This window comes from Larus michahellis, chromosome 2, assembly GCF_964199755.1.
Source record: "Larus michahellis chromosome 2, bLarMic1.1, whole genome shotgun sequence".
Lineage (NCBI taxonomy): Eukaryota > Metazoa > Chordata > Aves > Charadriiformes > Laridae > Larus > Larus michahellis.
The window spans coordinates 104,196,596-104,214,715 of record NC_133897.1 but is presented as its reverse complement, the minus strand read 5'-3'; the positions used below and the strand labels follow the sequence as shown (position 1 = coordinate 104,214,715).

The window sequence follows — 18,120 nt, the reverse complement described above, 5'->3', positions numbered from 1 at the left end:
TAACCCTGCCGAATTTGGATTGAATTTCTCACAGTTATTCCTTGAATTTACTCTGAAGAGTAAAATTTGGCTCTTTCCTTGCTACAGGATTTCCTGCGAGATCTCTTTTTGCAGCATAACAAGATGGTTGCTGAGGTAAAGCTGGAAGAATATACTGATACCATGGTAAGAAAAGATAGTGTTAATATTGTTTAGATTACAATACTGACTAAAAATCTCCTTCAGGGTCACCGTCTGTAGGGCCATAAATTCCCTCTTAAATGGTGTATCTTCTCCAAGAGATCCCTGCAGAGGGTTAGCACATGCTGCTGCTGTTCCTTTGCACTGCACTGGACATCAGCTATGAACCGCATTTCATATAGTTTTGCTTCAAGTTGAACTGTTTATTATGAGAAAATAGCCCAATTTTGTGCCAGAGCAAACTGAACCCTAAATCCATTTAAAAACAGTAGTTGACGTCCATCCTTCTTCTGGGTACGTTCAGCCTCAGTCAGATCTCCAGCTCCTTCCCCCCCTCCCTCCTACACATCCTTTTGCTCCCAAGACACGTAGGTATCCGGCTCTTCTGCTCTGCAAAGCCCAGCAAGCCTTGCTGGCTCCCTGCTGCTTCCCTGAAAGGAAAGGCTGGGAGGTTGAAAGCTTCAACTCTTCCCCAGCCTTATCACAATATAGCTTTTATGCTGCAATCAGCAATATAATATTTGGTGTAAGTTTAGCATCAGTCACCTGGATTTCAGAGCAACTTATTACAGCTAACCATCTAAAAACGAGAAAAGAAAAAAAAAAGCTCATTTCTGATGTCATTCTCAAGGGTATATTTGAGTTCCACTAGCAGACATCTACCATTGCAATTTTCTAAATGATTTTCAGATGGGACCGCCTTGATTCTTGGCACAAAATCTGTGTTTGTACCTAAACAGCTTACTATGCAAGCAAACAAGGAGCTGCCCGCATATTTTGCCATACCATGTTATGTATGCGTGCTGCATCTCTACCTAGACACGTGACCCTTTAGAGCAAAGCAAAAAACTGTAACATTCCAGAAGCGTGTAGATTTTTTTCACACTTATTGGACAGTGAAGGAAGAGGAATGCAAGCTACAGAAATTATTTTCCAACTGGCAGAGCTTGAAAAAAATAAAACTCCATAAACTACAGCTAGAACAAAAACCTTCCTGGTAGCGCCTGCAGGTAGCAAATAGCTTTTATGCCGCTCCATTAAGGTTTCCATCCCCGGTGGCTAATCCCTGATCAGGTGCTGGGGAATAGGCGATCTGAAGCTTGTAGACATGGGGCGGTTCATTTCCTCCAACTTCTTTCCCCTTCCAATAATTTCCCAAGAAACATCTGTGGTCGCTGCTGCCCCAACGCAGCTAGATATCAATGCAGCCCGAGGCTGACAGCCAGGAGGTCTGGTTTCTATTCCCACGATTTTTTATAGATTGGCTTTGTGTCTTTGGAGAAGCAGTTCAGTCTCTACATTACAGGATAAGATTTGATCTGGGAAAAGAGATGCTTTATATATCTGGGGAAATCTACAATCTGAAATGCAAATCTGGCTCGTGAGGACAAAAGTTTGCAAAGCCGCAGTGCCAAAAGAATCAGGCATGTTAATGGTTATTAGAAAATGAGGATATGGTCGATAATATTTTTTTTCCCTTGTGATTCTTTGCTATAAACGGAAGGTCAAGGATGTTTACAAACACACCTGATCCCAAGACCTAAGGCAGGATGTGAAATTATAACACACGTAATCTTACCTCGTGATATCCTGTAGTGAAATAGAGGATATGAATTCCGTACCTCATGGCAAAGTATCCACATGGACAGCATCTCCATAGTAGCAGAGGCGCTGCAGGAAGTGATTGCGTGGGAACTTCTCTGAAGTAGGAGGGCAAAATTACAAGGAGGGAAGAAAGACTCAGTCTTACATTTGCAGTGCTGGATTAAAAAGGGACTCGAGGAGCCAAGAGCAAAGGTGTGATGTCAAGGCTGAGGGCAATGAGGGCTCTTTGCTTTCTCTCTCTGCTTTCCATATGGAGTGGGGAGCAGCTGAAGTGCAGATTCCTGATGGAACTCTGCCCTCCTCACCACCCTCTGGGAAAACAGGGGGGACAGAGGCCCTTACATTTAATTCCCGAGGCTTTCATGGACTTTCTGTTGTACCATTAGCAACCAGCAGCACCAAACCCTTTACTGCAGAGTGGAAATACTTATATTTCTCTCCCCTATTGCTCTGCTCCCAGCCTTTTCTCCATTTAGAGCGCAAGGTCTTTGGGACAAGGACCTGTTTCTACTGCACACGGCTCAGCCACGGTCTCTTAGGTGGCCCATCTATCCTACTCAGGGCTTTCAAATGCCACTGTAATAACATTCAGTTGAAATAAGCTGTGTCCCAAGGAGCTGTAAACCCATCTGTCTCCATAGGACTTTACAGATCTCTGCCCTCTTTTCTGTACATCCACAGCCAGCTGCATGCATCTCAAGCAGCTACTGATGTACTGAGGGGGTCCTAGAGCCATCTGGAGATAGGGATAAATGGGGAAAAGTACAAACTATCATTTTAAAGAAGCTAGCTCAGGCATGAGAGTTAAAAAAAAAGGCAATTTATGATTCTGTGCTGGGTATTTGCAGCTTTAGTTTGTGAGAGGTGTGAGCAGATGCCATACCGACCAGGGCACGCTAAATACTTGCCACTTACTTATGCTGCTATGAATGGTCTTACACCACATTAAAAAAAGTTGGGAAGAGGGAGAAAGTATTTCTTTTGGAAGAGATTAGTTGTCTTCAGAAAGGAACATCACTTTATCAGGTTGCTTAGAAGCTATTTCTGAAGAGGCTATTTTGTTTTCGTGTGACCTTGACAGCCTCTCTTCAGAGAACACTGATACAGATCAGGGATTTGATGAACCCTTGGAAAGAAAACAGGCAGTGAACACATTGGAATTGCACAAGCCCTGTGAGTCTGCTGAATCAAATATTAAAGAGTGCTAAAGCCACTGGGGAAAGTAATGAAAAAAGAACATTTGAATTCTCAAGACTCTTCATGAGGGAATTAAAGTAGCGACCCTCTGCTGAGGAAGACCCTTTGCAGGCAGAGTTCTTGTTAGTTTTCATGCCTACGTCTATATAAGTTTGTATTAATAGTCATTAAGTGTGTATTAATATTTATTGACATGCACCCAATTGCATGAGAAGATACAGAGTCCTGTGCAGTTCTGAACCCTCGAAAAACATCTGTGGGTTTGTCATCTTCCTGCGGGCATAGACCAAGAGCTGTTGGCAGGGAACAAGTTCTCGGAGGCAGAAGCAAAGCCTCGTATTGCTCTGAGCCTCTCTGGGCCTTGAGAAGATGCCCCAGGAGTCCTGCCATGTGTGCTCCAGGAGACAGGGTGGGCATAGCTGAAAGTGGAGGTTTTTAAGAGTATGGTGAGAATATTCTGCCTTCCTGAAGTAACACAAGCTGAAGATATGAAAGCTTGCCCCCTTACTGCTCCATGGTGAGGAGTCTGTGGAGAATGACAGCAGTACCAAAAACATTTCCCCATCCCTCCCCACCTCCCCGCACCCCCCAGAGTCAAGCTTTTATTAAGCTTCTGAGTCCTGGTGAAGTTTCAGCCCATGAACACCCAGCTCACGCGCGCATGTGACAACATTTTGCCATGAGTGATGCCAGCTTCCATACCTGTGCGTGCACATGGCTGTGTACTTCAGCAAAACATTGTAAATGAATATGAACCAGATTTAAGGCATAGTTTCTGATGAAATTAACTGTTCAGGGAACTGGGGTCATTTAGCCTGGAGAAAAGGAGACTCAGGGGAGACCTTCTCGCTCTCTACATCTACCTGAAAGGAGGCTGTAGCAAGGTGGGGGTCGTTTCTCTTCTCCCAAGTAACAAGTGATAGGACAAGAGGAAATGGCCTCAAGTTGCACCAGGAAATATTTAGATTGGATATCAGTAAAAAATGCTTCGCCAAAAGGGTTGTCAAGCATTGGAACAGGCTGCCCAGGGAAATGGTTGAGTTGCCATTAAAACACGTGTACATATGGTGCTTGGGGACATGGTTTAGTGTTGGACTTGGCAGTGTTAGGTTTATGGTTGGACTTGAAGATCTTAAAGGTCTTTTCCAACCTAAACGATTCCATGATTCTATTATCCTTTTTTTTCTTCTGTAAGAACAAAATTCTCACTCAGCTTTTCCATCTTGGCATATGTTATTACCTTGTTCATAGAAACACTGATAGCTCATAGCTTCCCAGATAGAAGGACACTACTTCTAGTTCATAGTCCCAATGTCTGCAAGCCACATGCAGAGAAAGCTCATTACTGAGGCAAACTTCAGCAAATTAAGTTATATATACTGCTGAAACAGTCACGCATGCCACACTGACATTCGCTTTTGCATTGCCGTATGTTGATAATGTCAGACTGGAGCATAAAGATGTCCTTTAATTTGAGCATTATTATATTTTAGCAAAATGTAAAGGATACCCCCGCACCCACTCCCAAAGCCAGCATACCATCTTTTCCCACCACCAGCTAAAATTCTAGAGAAGCAATAATGCAAGTGCAGTGACTTCACAATTCAACAAGCATTGTCCATGAACTACAGCATTTGAAAGTCAGTAGATGGAGATGGCTGAGGATGAAATCGAAGTCCCAGAGAAGTCAATATAGAAATCCTCCCAGCTGGAATGGTGCCAGGGTTTTGCTGTGCTTATCTGCACAGCAGATTCTCCAGGGGACTGAGCTACCCAGAGCACGTGAGCCTGCAGCTGAGGAGCTGAGGGCTCCTCATCTTCTCAGTGCAAAGAGGAACAGGTTGACTTCTACCTGAAGATGGTCTGTGTCCAGAGGAGGCTCAGCGTGGTCACTTCTTTGCCTGTGAAAGCCTGTCTGTCTGTCTGTGCTCAATGCCAATGCCAGTGTACTTATGTAGGGAAATAAAAATCAGAGTACAGAAAATTCAGGTGATTTAGCCCCTTAACACTTTACTGGCCAAGCTAGTTTAGCTGTGTTAATGAAGTCTCTTATGAACACCAAAGAAATGCTGTAATAATAGAAAGACAGGTCTTTGTTGTATAGACAAAAGCCTAAACAGAGTTTATTATGTTTGTTAACACACTGAGCAAACTTCCCAAAGCCCCAGAAATATGACAGGAGTGGAGTATAGCCTGATTGCCTACAGGAGGAGTCTTTGTTTATCCCTTCTCCTGGTAGTTGTCTGTGCTGGTCTCCCTCCCACGGGGCTCCATAAGGATGCTGTGACCCCCAAGAGACTGCATCTCCCGTGACGCAGTGACACTGCGACCACCACACCTCTTAACTCCAACCACCACTATGGGAGCCCCCCCATCCCCGGTGATCGTCCGCCTGGCTTTGGGTAGGCACGAGTCCTCTCGTTACTTTGCTGCGTGTGATGAAGAGAGGACTCACACAGCTGGTGAACACAATGGAGGGAAATCTGCCTCCTGTGTCCCTTCTAGAGTTAATCCCGGTGGTGCTGTCACCTCCAGTTTTGCGCCACACTTGCTGTAGCATAAGCCAGGGGAAGCAGAAAATCCCATTTAAGCTCAAATTTCATTTCTGAAGATCAAAACAGATGGATCTCGGGAGCCTGCAGGTTTTAAAAACCCCAGCAGATAAGGCCTTGGTCTTTTAGGAACGAAAACACTCTTAGAAATCCTGCACTAAGCAATTCTAGATGACACAGGCAATCTGGTCAGGCAGAGCACTGAACTTTTGTCGCAAGGGTAACTTACTGGCCACAGGGCCTTCCTGTGGCTCTGCAAAAGCCTTTGCGCTCCCATTCTTCCCTAAGGAAAGAAGTCATAGGCCATCCTGCAGCTTGGGTACCTGCCTGTCTTCATACACCCTCAATAACTTTTATCCTCACTGGCCAAGTTTAGTTACAGCTGTTGGGTATAGATGCCCCCAATATATATTTGTGAGAGTAGGAGGTCAGGCAAGAGACAACTCTTCCCATGTCCCACCTGAGGGACAAAACACAGAGAGAACCAGAACCAGAGAAGGTTTAAAAGCAGGTTTTATTGATTCTATTGATCGCAGACCTTTATTTTGGTTGTTTACTTCTCTCCTTATCTCTGTCACAGAAAATAATTGAGATTTATAATAATATTGCTCTTCAAAGCACATGTGTCTTTGTCATATCCTGGTGTTTCAGTGGCCTTCTTTACAACACCAGACTGGGAAAGCAGAGATATTTCCTTTGCTGAATTCAAAGCCGATGGCAATTTTGATTTTGCGCTTAAAAAACTAAGATGTAACAACGCTTATTTTGCAAACCCAGCTCTTACTTATGCTCTGTCTGCCTCAGAGTGCATGGACTACATTCAAACAAACAGAACTAAGACTTCCCTGGTGCACTGCCATTAAAATGTCAGTGAATTAATTTGTGCAAACACTTTAAAACACGGGCTAGCTTGACAGTAAAATAAATGCATCATTTTATAAAGCATACTGCTGGATGCAACAAAGCTTTTAGTAAAACTGAGTGCTGTTTAAACATGCCAGACCTTATCCTTAACCACATTGAGATGTTTCATATCAGCCTGGCAGCATAAATATACCTTTCAAGAGTGTAAACTGAAAATCCATCAAGTTTAACATATCAAGATGGTGTGTAAAGGCAAAAGTTTAAATTAGAAACAGTCTCATAACGATTCCAAATATCTACTTCTCCCACGATGTTCGCTTTGTCATGTGGGATGGATACCCTCTCTCATTCTTTGTGTACTTATGTACACAATTTACAGATCAGATCAATGCTTAAAATTTGAAAGTTTAATTAATAAACATTCCCCCAGGCTTTTCCCAAGTAATGCAGCCCAGGATTGACATGTAGTGGGTATGCATGAGCTCCGGTTGTCCAGATAATAGGATTAGGTCTATCTTATTAGCTGTGGTCCCTGAACTGATTCAGTGAACACTATTCCATCTTCCCTACATGTTTTCCATCTTTTGTGTGGAAGTCACTAGTAAAGAATTAGCTCGGCTAAAAAGAGAAATCTAAAAAGAGAATTCTAATTCTCTTTTCTTTCTGTTGACTGGTACGGGCAATCAAAACATTGCATGTGTTTGAAAATTTTATTCAGGATACTTGTTATAGAAAAAGGTGAAAGAATTTGAAAACACAAAGGTTCTCTTCTGGTATCACAAACGCAGAGCTGAGTGAAGGAGATCAGAGAGGGGAGCTGGTTTGCTGTAAGCAGACATGGTCAACCACTGAAAGCTTAATGATAAGCTCAAAGATAGGGTGCAAATGAAGCAAATTGACTGGGGATGTTGCTTTTCATTAATGTTCCGCTAAGGAAAGTATTATTTCTTCAGTTAAATGTGTTTTAATGAGGTCTGTGCTACTGCTGGAACATTGTAAAGGGTTCAGAAATGGAGAGAGTTGAAAACCACCGGCTCAGAAAATTGATAATGAAGCAGAAAGACTTTCACATCTAAATCATCACCTCTAATCTAGCCTGTTTCATTAAGGGTGTACAAAGCTCTTCAGCTTCCTGGCTAATTGCAACTTCTGAAACCATGAAAACATGCTGCACCCACCAAGTAGAGCAGATGCAGGGCAGGCGGGACACTCAAAGTCCCAACACAAGAACAGCTACACTAGGGTGCTTATTTATTTATTCTGTGGAAAAGGAGATGAGACTTGAGATGTTTCACTGAACTAGAGACTCGTGGCTTGTCTCAGGCAGGCCTACATGAAATGAAAAATGGGCCCTATGTCTGCTTCTTGGATTGGGAACCACAAGGTCTGTCCTGGTCCCAGAAGCTGCCACCACGGTCAGCATTTATAGATGTTTATCAGCCAGTTTGTTCGGAAGTCAGGACCTCGTGGTCACAGAGCTGAACTTCTCCCAAAAGCTCTGTGTATTTGCTTTCCTGAGGCATCACAGAGGGGAAAATATCTAAATAGGAAGTCTAGGCTGAAACACTGGCTTCTAGACTGAAGAGAGTAATTCTGAGATGAACAGAGAATGGGAGAAAATAAAAAAACACTTTCAGTAACTCAGAAATATGTGTAGGAGAAAAGACTAGTGCCTTCATCCAGCACTGCTCTGCCCTGGGCAGCAGAGTCCCTGACAGCTTCAGTCCGTGCTTCCCACCAAACCTTGTTCTCTCCCACCACGCCAGGCATACCACTTTATGGTGACTTCTTACAGACCGTGTGGGTAACTAATGCGCCTCGATGGCCTAAACAGAGGGGTACAGAGTGACATTTTCAAAAGGACAGAAGTTACTGTAGAGCCTAGGGACTACGGTATTCCCACCACCCTAATGTTGGTACTTTCTCTAGCTGGCTGAATTGGGGTTGTCTCCATCAGCTTCCTTTACAGCCTATTTTTCAGAGTAATGGTGTAAGCTGGATGTTGCAAAGCTACCTGCGGTGGGCAGTCTGCAGAAGTGAGCCGGTATAAGGGTATCTCCCTCTCTCCTCATACAACAAGCAAAACCAGATTAGGCACTAATGTCCCATTTGAAGAGAGGCTTTTAAAATCTTATCTGGCATGATTTACTTCTAGAAGGAACATTAGCCATTTTCTATTGCCTGCAGAATAACTCCTTTATCAGCCAGGAACTGAAAGCTCAGGTTTGTCTCTGTGATGGCAGCAGGAGGCTGTCATTGCAAGGATATTTCTCACTTTGGTGGCACCAGTGGAGGCAGATCCTGCTCCCATTCCTGCCTCCAGCCTTATCCTGTTGTGTCCCCAGCAGAGACCAGGTAAAAGTCCCATATTGCAGTGGGATAACAGATGGAGCAGAAGGCAGGGTGGAAGAACTTAGATAAGCTGAAGGGGGGACTTCAGCCATGAGAGAAGTCCTCAGGATGGCTCAGCAGCTTTATTCATCTCCCCAGCTCTAGGGCTAAGGAGGATTCAGAGGTCTTTTTTCTGTCATTTACTGTCTCTGCACAGAGCACATGCTCAGCAGAGGCCAGTGAAAAGGGAACGGGGCTTCCCTTGTGACACTCCACACCTCAATGGCTCTCAGGATGTGATTTTTCCAAAGATCTCAATGTGAGCTTTCAATCATTAATAGGAGTTTTATACTGTCTTTCAGTGGGAGGAAAAGTGAGGCCATATCGAGTGCTCTTCAAAAATCCTTACAAATCTCAGTAGCATAAATCATGCAAAATAATTAATGGCATAAAATCCTGTTGCAGAATCTTATCAAAACACAGTGCAGTAAAGGGTTGCCATAGGCTCACCATCCTGAGTATAGCTGCCTGCCCTTGAGAAAGGGACAGGGAGGAGGCAGCACTGACAAAATAGGCTTTTTTTTTTTTTGCAATATGCAAAAGCCCTTTATGCAAGGGCTCCCTGTGAAATTGCAGGTCTCCAGATAATATCTCTTCATCACGCATGTGTCAGGCTCTGCCCCAGTTTCACCTTTAGGAAGTGCTTGGGACCTGCTGCTGACTCTCCCTGGAGCTCCCGCATGGCCAGGCTGTGTCACAGAGGATGGTCCTCTCCCTCTGAGCCTCCTGAGATGGGGACTGGTCTGGGCCTTCTCTAGTAGGTGTGCAATTAATTACACCAAAGATATGTAATGACCTTGTTACTTATAACCAATAAATAAGCAAACGACGTTCATGAAGGTAAGATTAAAGCATATTCCATTACTGAGTATCTGACAAAAAATGGCAAGCCATCTTAGTAAAATATTAATCTTTCTCCCCCTAAAATGTGGAATACATTTTTCCTAGAACTTTGAGCCATGAGTTATTCAGGTTTGCAGCCCATTGAACATCTCCCCCTTTTTCCTTGTAGTATACTCTTTTTTGTGCCTTGCAGAGAAACATAGTACCACAATAAATAAATAAATAAATAGATAAAATACGGTGGTGACTCATTGAAAAGATCATATTAAGGAAAAGATAATATTTAGGAAAGGCTAACTTTTGTATTCACACAGATTAACCTTGTTGACACTGGCAGTCTGAATCTCCTTCCCAGTCTTGGTGCTTTCCAAGAGCAGGCCTTGAGCCAAGCAAAGCCCACCAGCTTTAGCGGCGTGAAATCCCAACTTGAGTGTCTATCAGCAGGTGACATTTGCACTTCAGCCACTCAGTAGGCACAGCAACAGTACAAGATAAAGATGGAGTCAGACTAGAAGTGTTTAGAAGTTCCCTCCTTTTTTTGGCATTTTTTTCAGGGGCCACGCCTGCAGGTGTCTCCTGGAGACCTGCCTTTATCCCCGTGTAAGGTGGGTTAGGGAACAGTGATGGTATTTGATTGCTTGGGTTGTTGCTGTCAGAAAGCAGGAGGGTTTTCCTCCTATGCACTTGTGCCACCCTTGCACTTGGTGCTAGCAGAGGACACTGTGCTGCCTGGGGTTTGGGCAAGCACACTGAGCAAGCAGAGGTGAGGGTACAGGGCAGAGCAAAATGTATACTGGCTTTTTTTGCATGTGTGTTCTCCTCGTGGCTTATGTATTTTATCTCTGTCTTCTTGATTTTTAGATGAAAATCTTTGACAAAAACAAAGATGGACGGCTGGACCTGAATGACCTGGCAAGGTAGGCTTTCATAATATTGATGGGGTTTTTCAGCTTGCAATAGCAGATCCAGGCAAGGTGATGATCTCCCTTTGGGGATGTGCATACAAGTCCTACCTCCTTTCAAATTAAATCAGGTACTCTGATGTAGGTATCCCAGGTCTCTAATGCATGATCCCCATTGCAATAGTCCAAGAACCTAGAGCCAGTGACTCTGAGCAACGCCAGGACCTATTTGTGCATCACCACCATGCTCTGGCATGATTCGTGCTACCTCTGCGATGCTCCTCAGGAGGAGGTGATGAAGCAGCCAGTGTCACCATTTCTCCAAAAGAAGGATGAAAACCTCCTTCAGGAGGGTGGCGTCATCATGCAAAGAATTTTTGCTGCTTGTTTGAGGAACAAAGGTGCCACCGCAAAGGAGCTTGCCAATGGCAGTAAGAAAGGATTTGGAAAGACAAGGTGAAGATACTTGTGAATGAAGCTGGGGACTCAGTCATGGGCCTCTGTCTCTTTTCTGTCCTTGACACCTCACAGGCTTTTAGATTATTTTCACCGCCTACAGAGAGTATGCCTCTGTCTGTAAATGTATGTGCAATGACTGAATGGGACTTTAAACGTCCAGTAGAGTCTTAAAACGCAGGTTTGGGGGATGAGAGGAGAGAAGTGCTTGTTTGCCACTTGATACTTTCTGCTTGGGATCACGACGAATGCCAGCACAAACAACTGCAGTGCATGTGGCAGGTCACTCTGTACACTCAATGTATGAAGAGAAACAGAGGCAGAATGGAGAACATCTAAAGGGGGTTGCTGTCACGTTTTCCTCTTAAATACGGTCCCCTACTGCCCCCTTGCCCCGTGCCACCTGAGGCTCCTCCCGGTCTGAGCACGTTTCTCACACCCCAAACCCTTCAGCGTGCCGACACAGCTCAGCACCGCTGGTGTCACAGGCTCTAAAAACCTCCGGGTTAGCAGAGCAGCTGGAGAGAGAAACGCTTTTATTGGTGCCGTGAGGGGCTTTGGGAGGGAGGAGGGGAAAGGAGAGGAATTTGGCAAGTCTCGGTGCTCAGGCCAGTATTACTTTGTCCTTTACTTTTACAGCCACTGATTCTCCCTCCAACAGAGAGCAATAAATTGCTCTTTCCTTTAATGCAGCACAGCAATCCATTTATGAGGAGTGATTGTCTGGTAGCTCTCTCTGCGGAGGCTGACCACCTCCATTGCACTGGACCACCAGAAATGCTCTGGGAGAAGCAACGGTGCTAAGAAACATGTTTGCAGTGAGCCAAAGGGCACCCGCCGTTCCCCATCAGACAGGGAGGGAGTCCATGTGTTCCCGTAACAGCCCTCCATAAATAACTCCGCAGGGGATTTTCTTTTTTAAGGGCCTATAATCTAAAATCTCTTTGCTTTACGAAGCAGAAGGGTTCGGAATAGCTTGCGTGCAGATGATAAAGCGGAAAGATCGTAATTTAAATCTCTCCATTCAGGATTCTGGCGCTCCAGGAAAATTTCCTTCTTCAATTTAAAATGGATGTAAGTAGTGCTATTTTTTGATGCATCAATGCTGTCTCTCTCAGCTAAGATAACCGTGGCCCAAACTTGAAACTTTTTCATTTTTCTTTTTCATTTCCTTGTCCTCTCGGCATCCAGGCTTGCAGCACGGAAGAAAGGAGGAGAGACTTTGAGAAGATCTTTGCACACTACGATGTTGTGAGTCCCAGAGGCTATTCCCTTAGGGCCTTTGAATGACACAGATTTAGCATATGCTGCTCAGACGTTTTCCTCCTGCTGGGTGCTGTGGGGGTCACTCAGGAGCCCCAGATGTGCCCAAGCCCATGGGCCAGAATGGCCCACCCACCAGGCTGGGGGGCAAGGTGGGGATAGAGGGGAGAGATGCTCAGAGACCTCATGGCAAAGGACCCATTTTGACGTTCTCTATCCCCGTGGCCAGCACTGCTGCATTAGCTGTATCTCCCTGAAGGCGATGCAAGGGCTGATGGTGGCTTTAACTCTAACAGTCTCTGGCAGTTTGGGACCTGCATCACCACCTTGAAAAATAAAACCCTTTTCCAGTACTGAACCAAGGGTTATTTAGGGAGTTTAGTCCAGGATGGACCTGACCTCCTAACCGCCTGTTAGAAATCAGCAATTCAGTGCCGCTTCTGACAGTCACACAACTCATTCAGGGTGGTGACCAGCAAGCCTCACAAAATGGTGAGAGAGGTTGCTACTGTGTGAGGGAAACAGAAGATTTGGGAAAAAGGAAGGTATCTTAGAGCTTGATGACTCAGTGGACCTACTGACCAGTATACATTGTCACGTTTTCAACTTACCGGAGCGTTTTGATGTTTCTTCCATCTTTCAGAGTAAAACGGGAGCACTTGAAGGCCCAGAAGTGGATGGGTTTGTCAAAGACATGATGGAACTGGTCAAGGTAGCTTCATGGCTCTATTTATTAGTATCCTATATTTCTGAGAAGAAGGTGCTTGATTTGGAAAAGTTATGTAGATAGAGAGGCTAGTAAGAACATAGCCTCAAATCTCACTTTGATCAGAAGCAGAAATGGTCCCATGGTCTCAGCATTTCACTGTAGAGCATGTCACCATATCACAGAAATTCTGCCTGACAAATTAATACAGCTTCATTCAGCAACTGTTTAAGAAAGGTCCATTCTAGCCCATGCTCTGAATTAGGCAGATGTTACAGCACCACAAACTGTGTTGACGTGGATGAGTCACCAGAAGTTGTTTCTTCTGTTTTCACTGTGGATATGGTCCCTCACCAGCATGACCTCATGGTTCATTAGCTTCTTCCCCATTCTCTGTTTGCTTCCCCACCTCATATGAGCTGACGTGGGGTCAGGCTGTTTGGTCGCTCCTCCTCGGGTGGATTTCCCAGCCGCTGTACGGCCTGCTGCTCTGGGGAAATCCAGAGCTGTTTTCTCTCTCAGCAGTGTTTTTCTCTTTTGCTTGCAGCCCAGCATTAGTGGGGTGGACCTGGACAAGTTCCGCCAGATCCTGCTCAACCACTGCGATGTGAACAAGGATGGGAAAATTCAGAAATCCGAACTGGCTTTGTGTCTTGGGCTTAAAATGAACCCGTAGCCAGGAGAGTCCTCGTGGTTGTGTTTCCCTTGTGAGATTTGCCTGCTGTTCCTCGTAGAAGTGTGTCCGTGCTGCCGGGCGAGTGGTGGGGAGCAGGGGCACCGTGCTGCCGGGTGAAAAGACGGCAGTGGGATCTGCATGGAGGGCCTCCCCGCTCCGCCACTCCCTTTGTGGTCTTCACTTGCTGATGCTGCTTCTGGGTCGGTCCCCTTAGCAATGTCTCTGCCTACGGGCACAGAAAAGGTGTTGCTGTTCTCCTCCTGTCCCCATGAAATGCTGCCCTGCCCTGCCCTAGGATAGGGACAAGCATCTCCTTAAAAACATCCCAGAGTGCAGCTACTAGGTGCTTCTGATGGTCGCCTTTATGTGTGAAGTCATTACTTTGGTGAGCATCGTGCTTTGTCTGTGCATTTAAAATACTGGATGGATGACAGTGTATTTGTGCAGAAATAAAAAGTGGCAGTTACAGAAATTCAGTAAGATTGGAGTTCCGTGTGTTATGTGCGGGAAGCCATCTGCCGCAGGCTGGCAGGCCATACCCAGTAGCCATTTTACGTAAAATGCATCAAATGGCAAGAGGTTTTGTGGTGCCTGTCGGCTGTGGGGTTTAAATCTGCCAGGAAATGAAACATGGTAGATCCTTCCCATGGGGAAACCACAGTCACTAGGAAATAATATCACCTCTAGGACGCAGCCACAGAGTAACTTCACTTCTGGAGGAAGCCTTGCTTCCAAACCAAACAAATAATATACAGGGTTTCCATAAATTGAAAAACTGGAAGGACAGAAGCCTAATGAGAGCAAAGCTCTTATTCACATGCTTATTTTTTTCAAATCCGTAAGAGTTAGTAAATGTAACCCTTATGGAACTTAAACCTTCCCATCACTCCCCGGCCGTAAGTGTAGTCCTGGAGCCTAACAGCAGCAGCATCATTTGTGCCATGTATTTCCCTATTCCAAAGGCTTTGACTGCATTTTCAGGAAATGCCACACAGATGCTATCATGCCCAAATAATTCTTAATTTCTGACAGGAAAACTGCAGAGGAAGGGTTGTTGGCAAAACTCCCACACATTTCAGCATTTCTGTCTCCTACAGATGAGAGACCCAGATTTGGCACTACAAGTGTCTTTCTGGTTATGTTCTTTGCACAAGGCAGTACAATGAATCACTCCCTTTATACTTTATATTTGGTTTTATAAAAATTACTCAGAAATTACCTTCAGTCAACACAAATAGAGACGGACATGCTGATTCAATAAAGCACTTCAGAACGTACATGACTTTAGAGAAATGCTTATTTTCTATTTTCACTGATGATAAGCTCACAGACCAAACAAGTGCTTTGTGTGTGTCTCACCCCAGCACGGAACTAGGGTTTTAAACTCCAAAACTGCTTTTTATCACCCTGGCAGCAACATAAATCACAACTGCAATAACAGACCTTTGCAATGGTTCAGAAAAATGATAAACAAGGAATCGGGCCTTTGCAGCAGCTTCCCAAGCCATCAGGGATGCGCTTTTACTCATGGACGCTCGCTTCCATTTGAGGGAAGAGCTGTGCTCAGGAGAGCGTGACAACAGATAAGAAGCCAGTACAGAAATCCCATGCACCACTGTTTATCAGACGTCTTTTATCTCCATCCTGAACTATTTGCAACAAGTATAGTGGGGCACATCACCAACCATCTTTTCATCTTACCTCCAATAGGATGTGACTTATCAGCCCAAATAATTATGCCTTTAAGTATATTCTTCTGTTTCTCTCTCTTCTTTTGGTTTTTATATTGTTCTCACTGACTTTATTATTTTCTTAAACTAGAGTTTCCATTACTTTGGACATGGGAGAAATTTCTGTACCATCCCCTACAATATATTTCCACCTGTAGATATACGTTCTTTATGCTATTTGTATTTTTTGATGATAACAGGTCCATTCTGTTCCATTCTTGTTTAAGCCTTTTGATATCAGTAGATATTAGAGTATAAATTCAAGAATATCCTGCCCTGCCTCACCAAAAACACAGCAGCTTTTAACCTGAAATGAAAATAATCTGTTAAAGACCATGTACAACCACAGCTCTTATTTCAAGAATTATACAATACTTCATCCATCTATGTTGAAACCTTATGCTTTTCACATCCTCTACAGCCAATAGTTGTTTTTTTTCCAACAGACAGTAAGCAGTAATGAATTTGATATGTCAGTGTCAGAACGTATTTTGCTTCTTTTGTACAAATTTGTGATTTATTTTTTTAAATACTGAGTTTGCTGAAGCCATCCTCTCTGCAAGTTCATGCAACTAGTTTTATTAGCTTGAAATAAGTGAGCGAGTAGCCTTTAGTAAGTGAGTTTGCAAGAGCGTTTTACAAAACATTAGCAAAAAGTAATTGGGGATAGTAGATGAAAAGTCTAGAGACAGAAGTCAGAAGAGGGGTTTTTTTATGTTGGGATATTATTATTATTTTTATTATTATTATTATTATTACTATTATTACTATTACTATTACTATTACTATTACTATTATTATTATTATTATTATTATTTAGTTCTATATTCCCATGAGGATTTTTTTGTATGTCCAGAGCAGTGGCTAGAGAGCAGGAAAACAGGCACGCACACTGTCTTGTTTGCAGGGACCACAGGGTACAGCCACATCCCAGTGGGACTCCAGCCCAAGTGAGCTGCGGCTCCCCTATCAGCAAACCAAAATGTCAGGAGATGCAGTGGTTACAAAGGTCAGCAAGGCAATTACTAACGAGCCATGGTCTTATAACCCTATAGCCTCTAAAAGTCAATGTTATTGCAGGAGGCAGGCATCTTGAGGCTTCCCATGGAGAAGACATGTTCCTTGCTTGCAGAGACTTTTTTTTTTTTAAATTATTATTTTCACTTCAATAATGAATGATCTGTAAGGTCCTTTGATCTCAGGCTCTGATGAATTCATCCCTTTAAGCTGCTATAGATATATAAATAGGCAATCCATTTGGATGAAGCATAGCTATTGGCCATTTTGGAAATTCGAAGCGTATTTGAATGTGCACTGTGGAGTCTTATGTACCAAAACATGAGATATTATTTCACGTTTGAATGGTTACACGAAAGTACCTGTTTTGCTTTAATTACATGAAAACAGCTTGCCTGCAAAACCAAAAACATTTATACACCATGATGCCTTCTGTGCTGTAAATATATTGAAGATATGCAAGGAAAGTTTGGGGCTGTTCAATCAGTGCATCTTCTGCCAACAAAATTCTGCATATATCACATTATTTAGGAGCCTGCATCTTGGTAACTAGAATTTGAACACAGAAAGTGAATGAAAATGTTTGCCAAGATATTTTCCCTTGCGTTTTTCCTTGCGAACGTTCCCTTGCGTTCGCGTTTTTCTCTAGAAAACTGGGATTAAGAGATTTAAGGGATTCACAGTTTTCTATTTATTCATAGTGTGCAAATTTACTGAAATCAATTTTAGCTGACTCATATCATCATTTTTAGCAGGTATAGTTCCAAAAGACATTTAGCTACCACAAGTGTAGCGGTCAATATGCACAGTGCTCCCAAATGTGTCATTTTAAGGTTGTTTTTTTCCCATCGTTAGTTTAATTGGCAAACTGCTGGATCTGGAAATCAATGTGTGAATTTCCTCAAAGCAAAGCTGTTCCCTTGCTTTCCTTCTCACTGTGAGTTATTGGAGATCTTGCGCTGGACTCCAGTCATGCCCCCTGCTCGTCTCAGCCCTTCTCTTTTTTGGCACTTGACATAGTTCTTTTCTGGATGACTTGTCATGACAACCTTGTTCAGGAGACATTGCCTCTGACAGCTTCAGTTGACTGTGTAGAACTGACACCCGTGAAAAATGAACATTTATGGGGCTTTTTAACTCAAATCCATCCCTCGATGAACTTCATTGGTTTCACTGGAAATGATGTTACAGAGAAATAGTCCTTTCTCCCATCATTTTGAACCTCAACAAGCTGCTTGCTTATCCCGAACCATCACCATGGAGATCTGTCACTGGAGACCCCCAATTTTCTGAGCCAGCCTCACAATCCCAAATTGCTCACGTGCCAGCTTGTCCCTTGGTCTGTGCAATTTTTGCCCCAGAATAATGAATCAAAAATTACACACGCTCACCTCATTCCCCAGTCTGAACACACTCCAGCAATCCCACATCACTGACACCCAAACTGGAACCAGGTGAGATGTTTAGAAATTGTAACTTTTAAGTTTCGACAGTGCTTTATTCTCAGATTTTCAGTAAAATAATTCTCTCCCTTTGTTCTCACAATGTTGCTTTAAATAACATGGCTGAAGCTGCCGGCACATCTTGCAAAAACTGCTCTTTATTCCCACTGAAAGCTAAGAATTGAGCATCAGCCCAAAAGAAGGGCTCAGAGCATAGGAAACCAGCACAATATTTTGATTAATCTGCTTTCCTGTTTGTGTGGCAAAAGAATAGTGTCAATATTAATGAAAACAAT

The 18,120-nt window shown here is 43.7% G+C and overlaps 1 protein-coding gene across 1 annotated transcript in view; it reads left to right on the top strand.

The window, feature by feature from the left end:
* SCGN (secretagogin, EF-hand calcium binding protein) overlaps positions 1–14,112 on the top strand; it is a 29,218-nt gene extending 15,106 nt beyond the window's left edge. The window contains exons 6-11 of the mRNA XM_074573593.1: positions 88–165; positions 10,494–10,549; positions 12,019–12,064; positions 12,182–12,241; positions 12,897–12,965; positions 13,507–14,112. Coding sequence (XP_074429694.1) covers positions 88–165; positions 10,494–10,549; positions 12,019–12,064; positions 12,182–12,241; positions 12,897–12,965; positions 13,507–13,635 — 438 coding nt within the window. The 3' untranslated portion in view covers positions 13,636–14,112. The remainder of the gene's footprint in view (positions 1–87; positions 166–10,493; positions 10,550–12,018; positions 12,065–12,181; positions 12,242–12,896; positions 12,966–13,506) is intronic.
* The last annotated feature ends 4,008 nt before the right edge of the window (positions 14,113–18,120 follow it).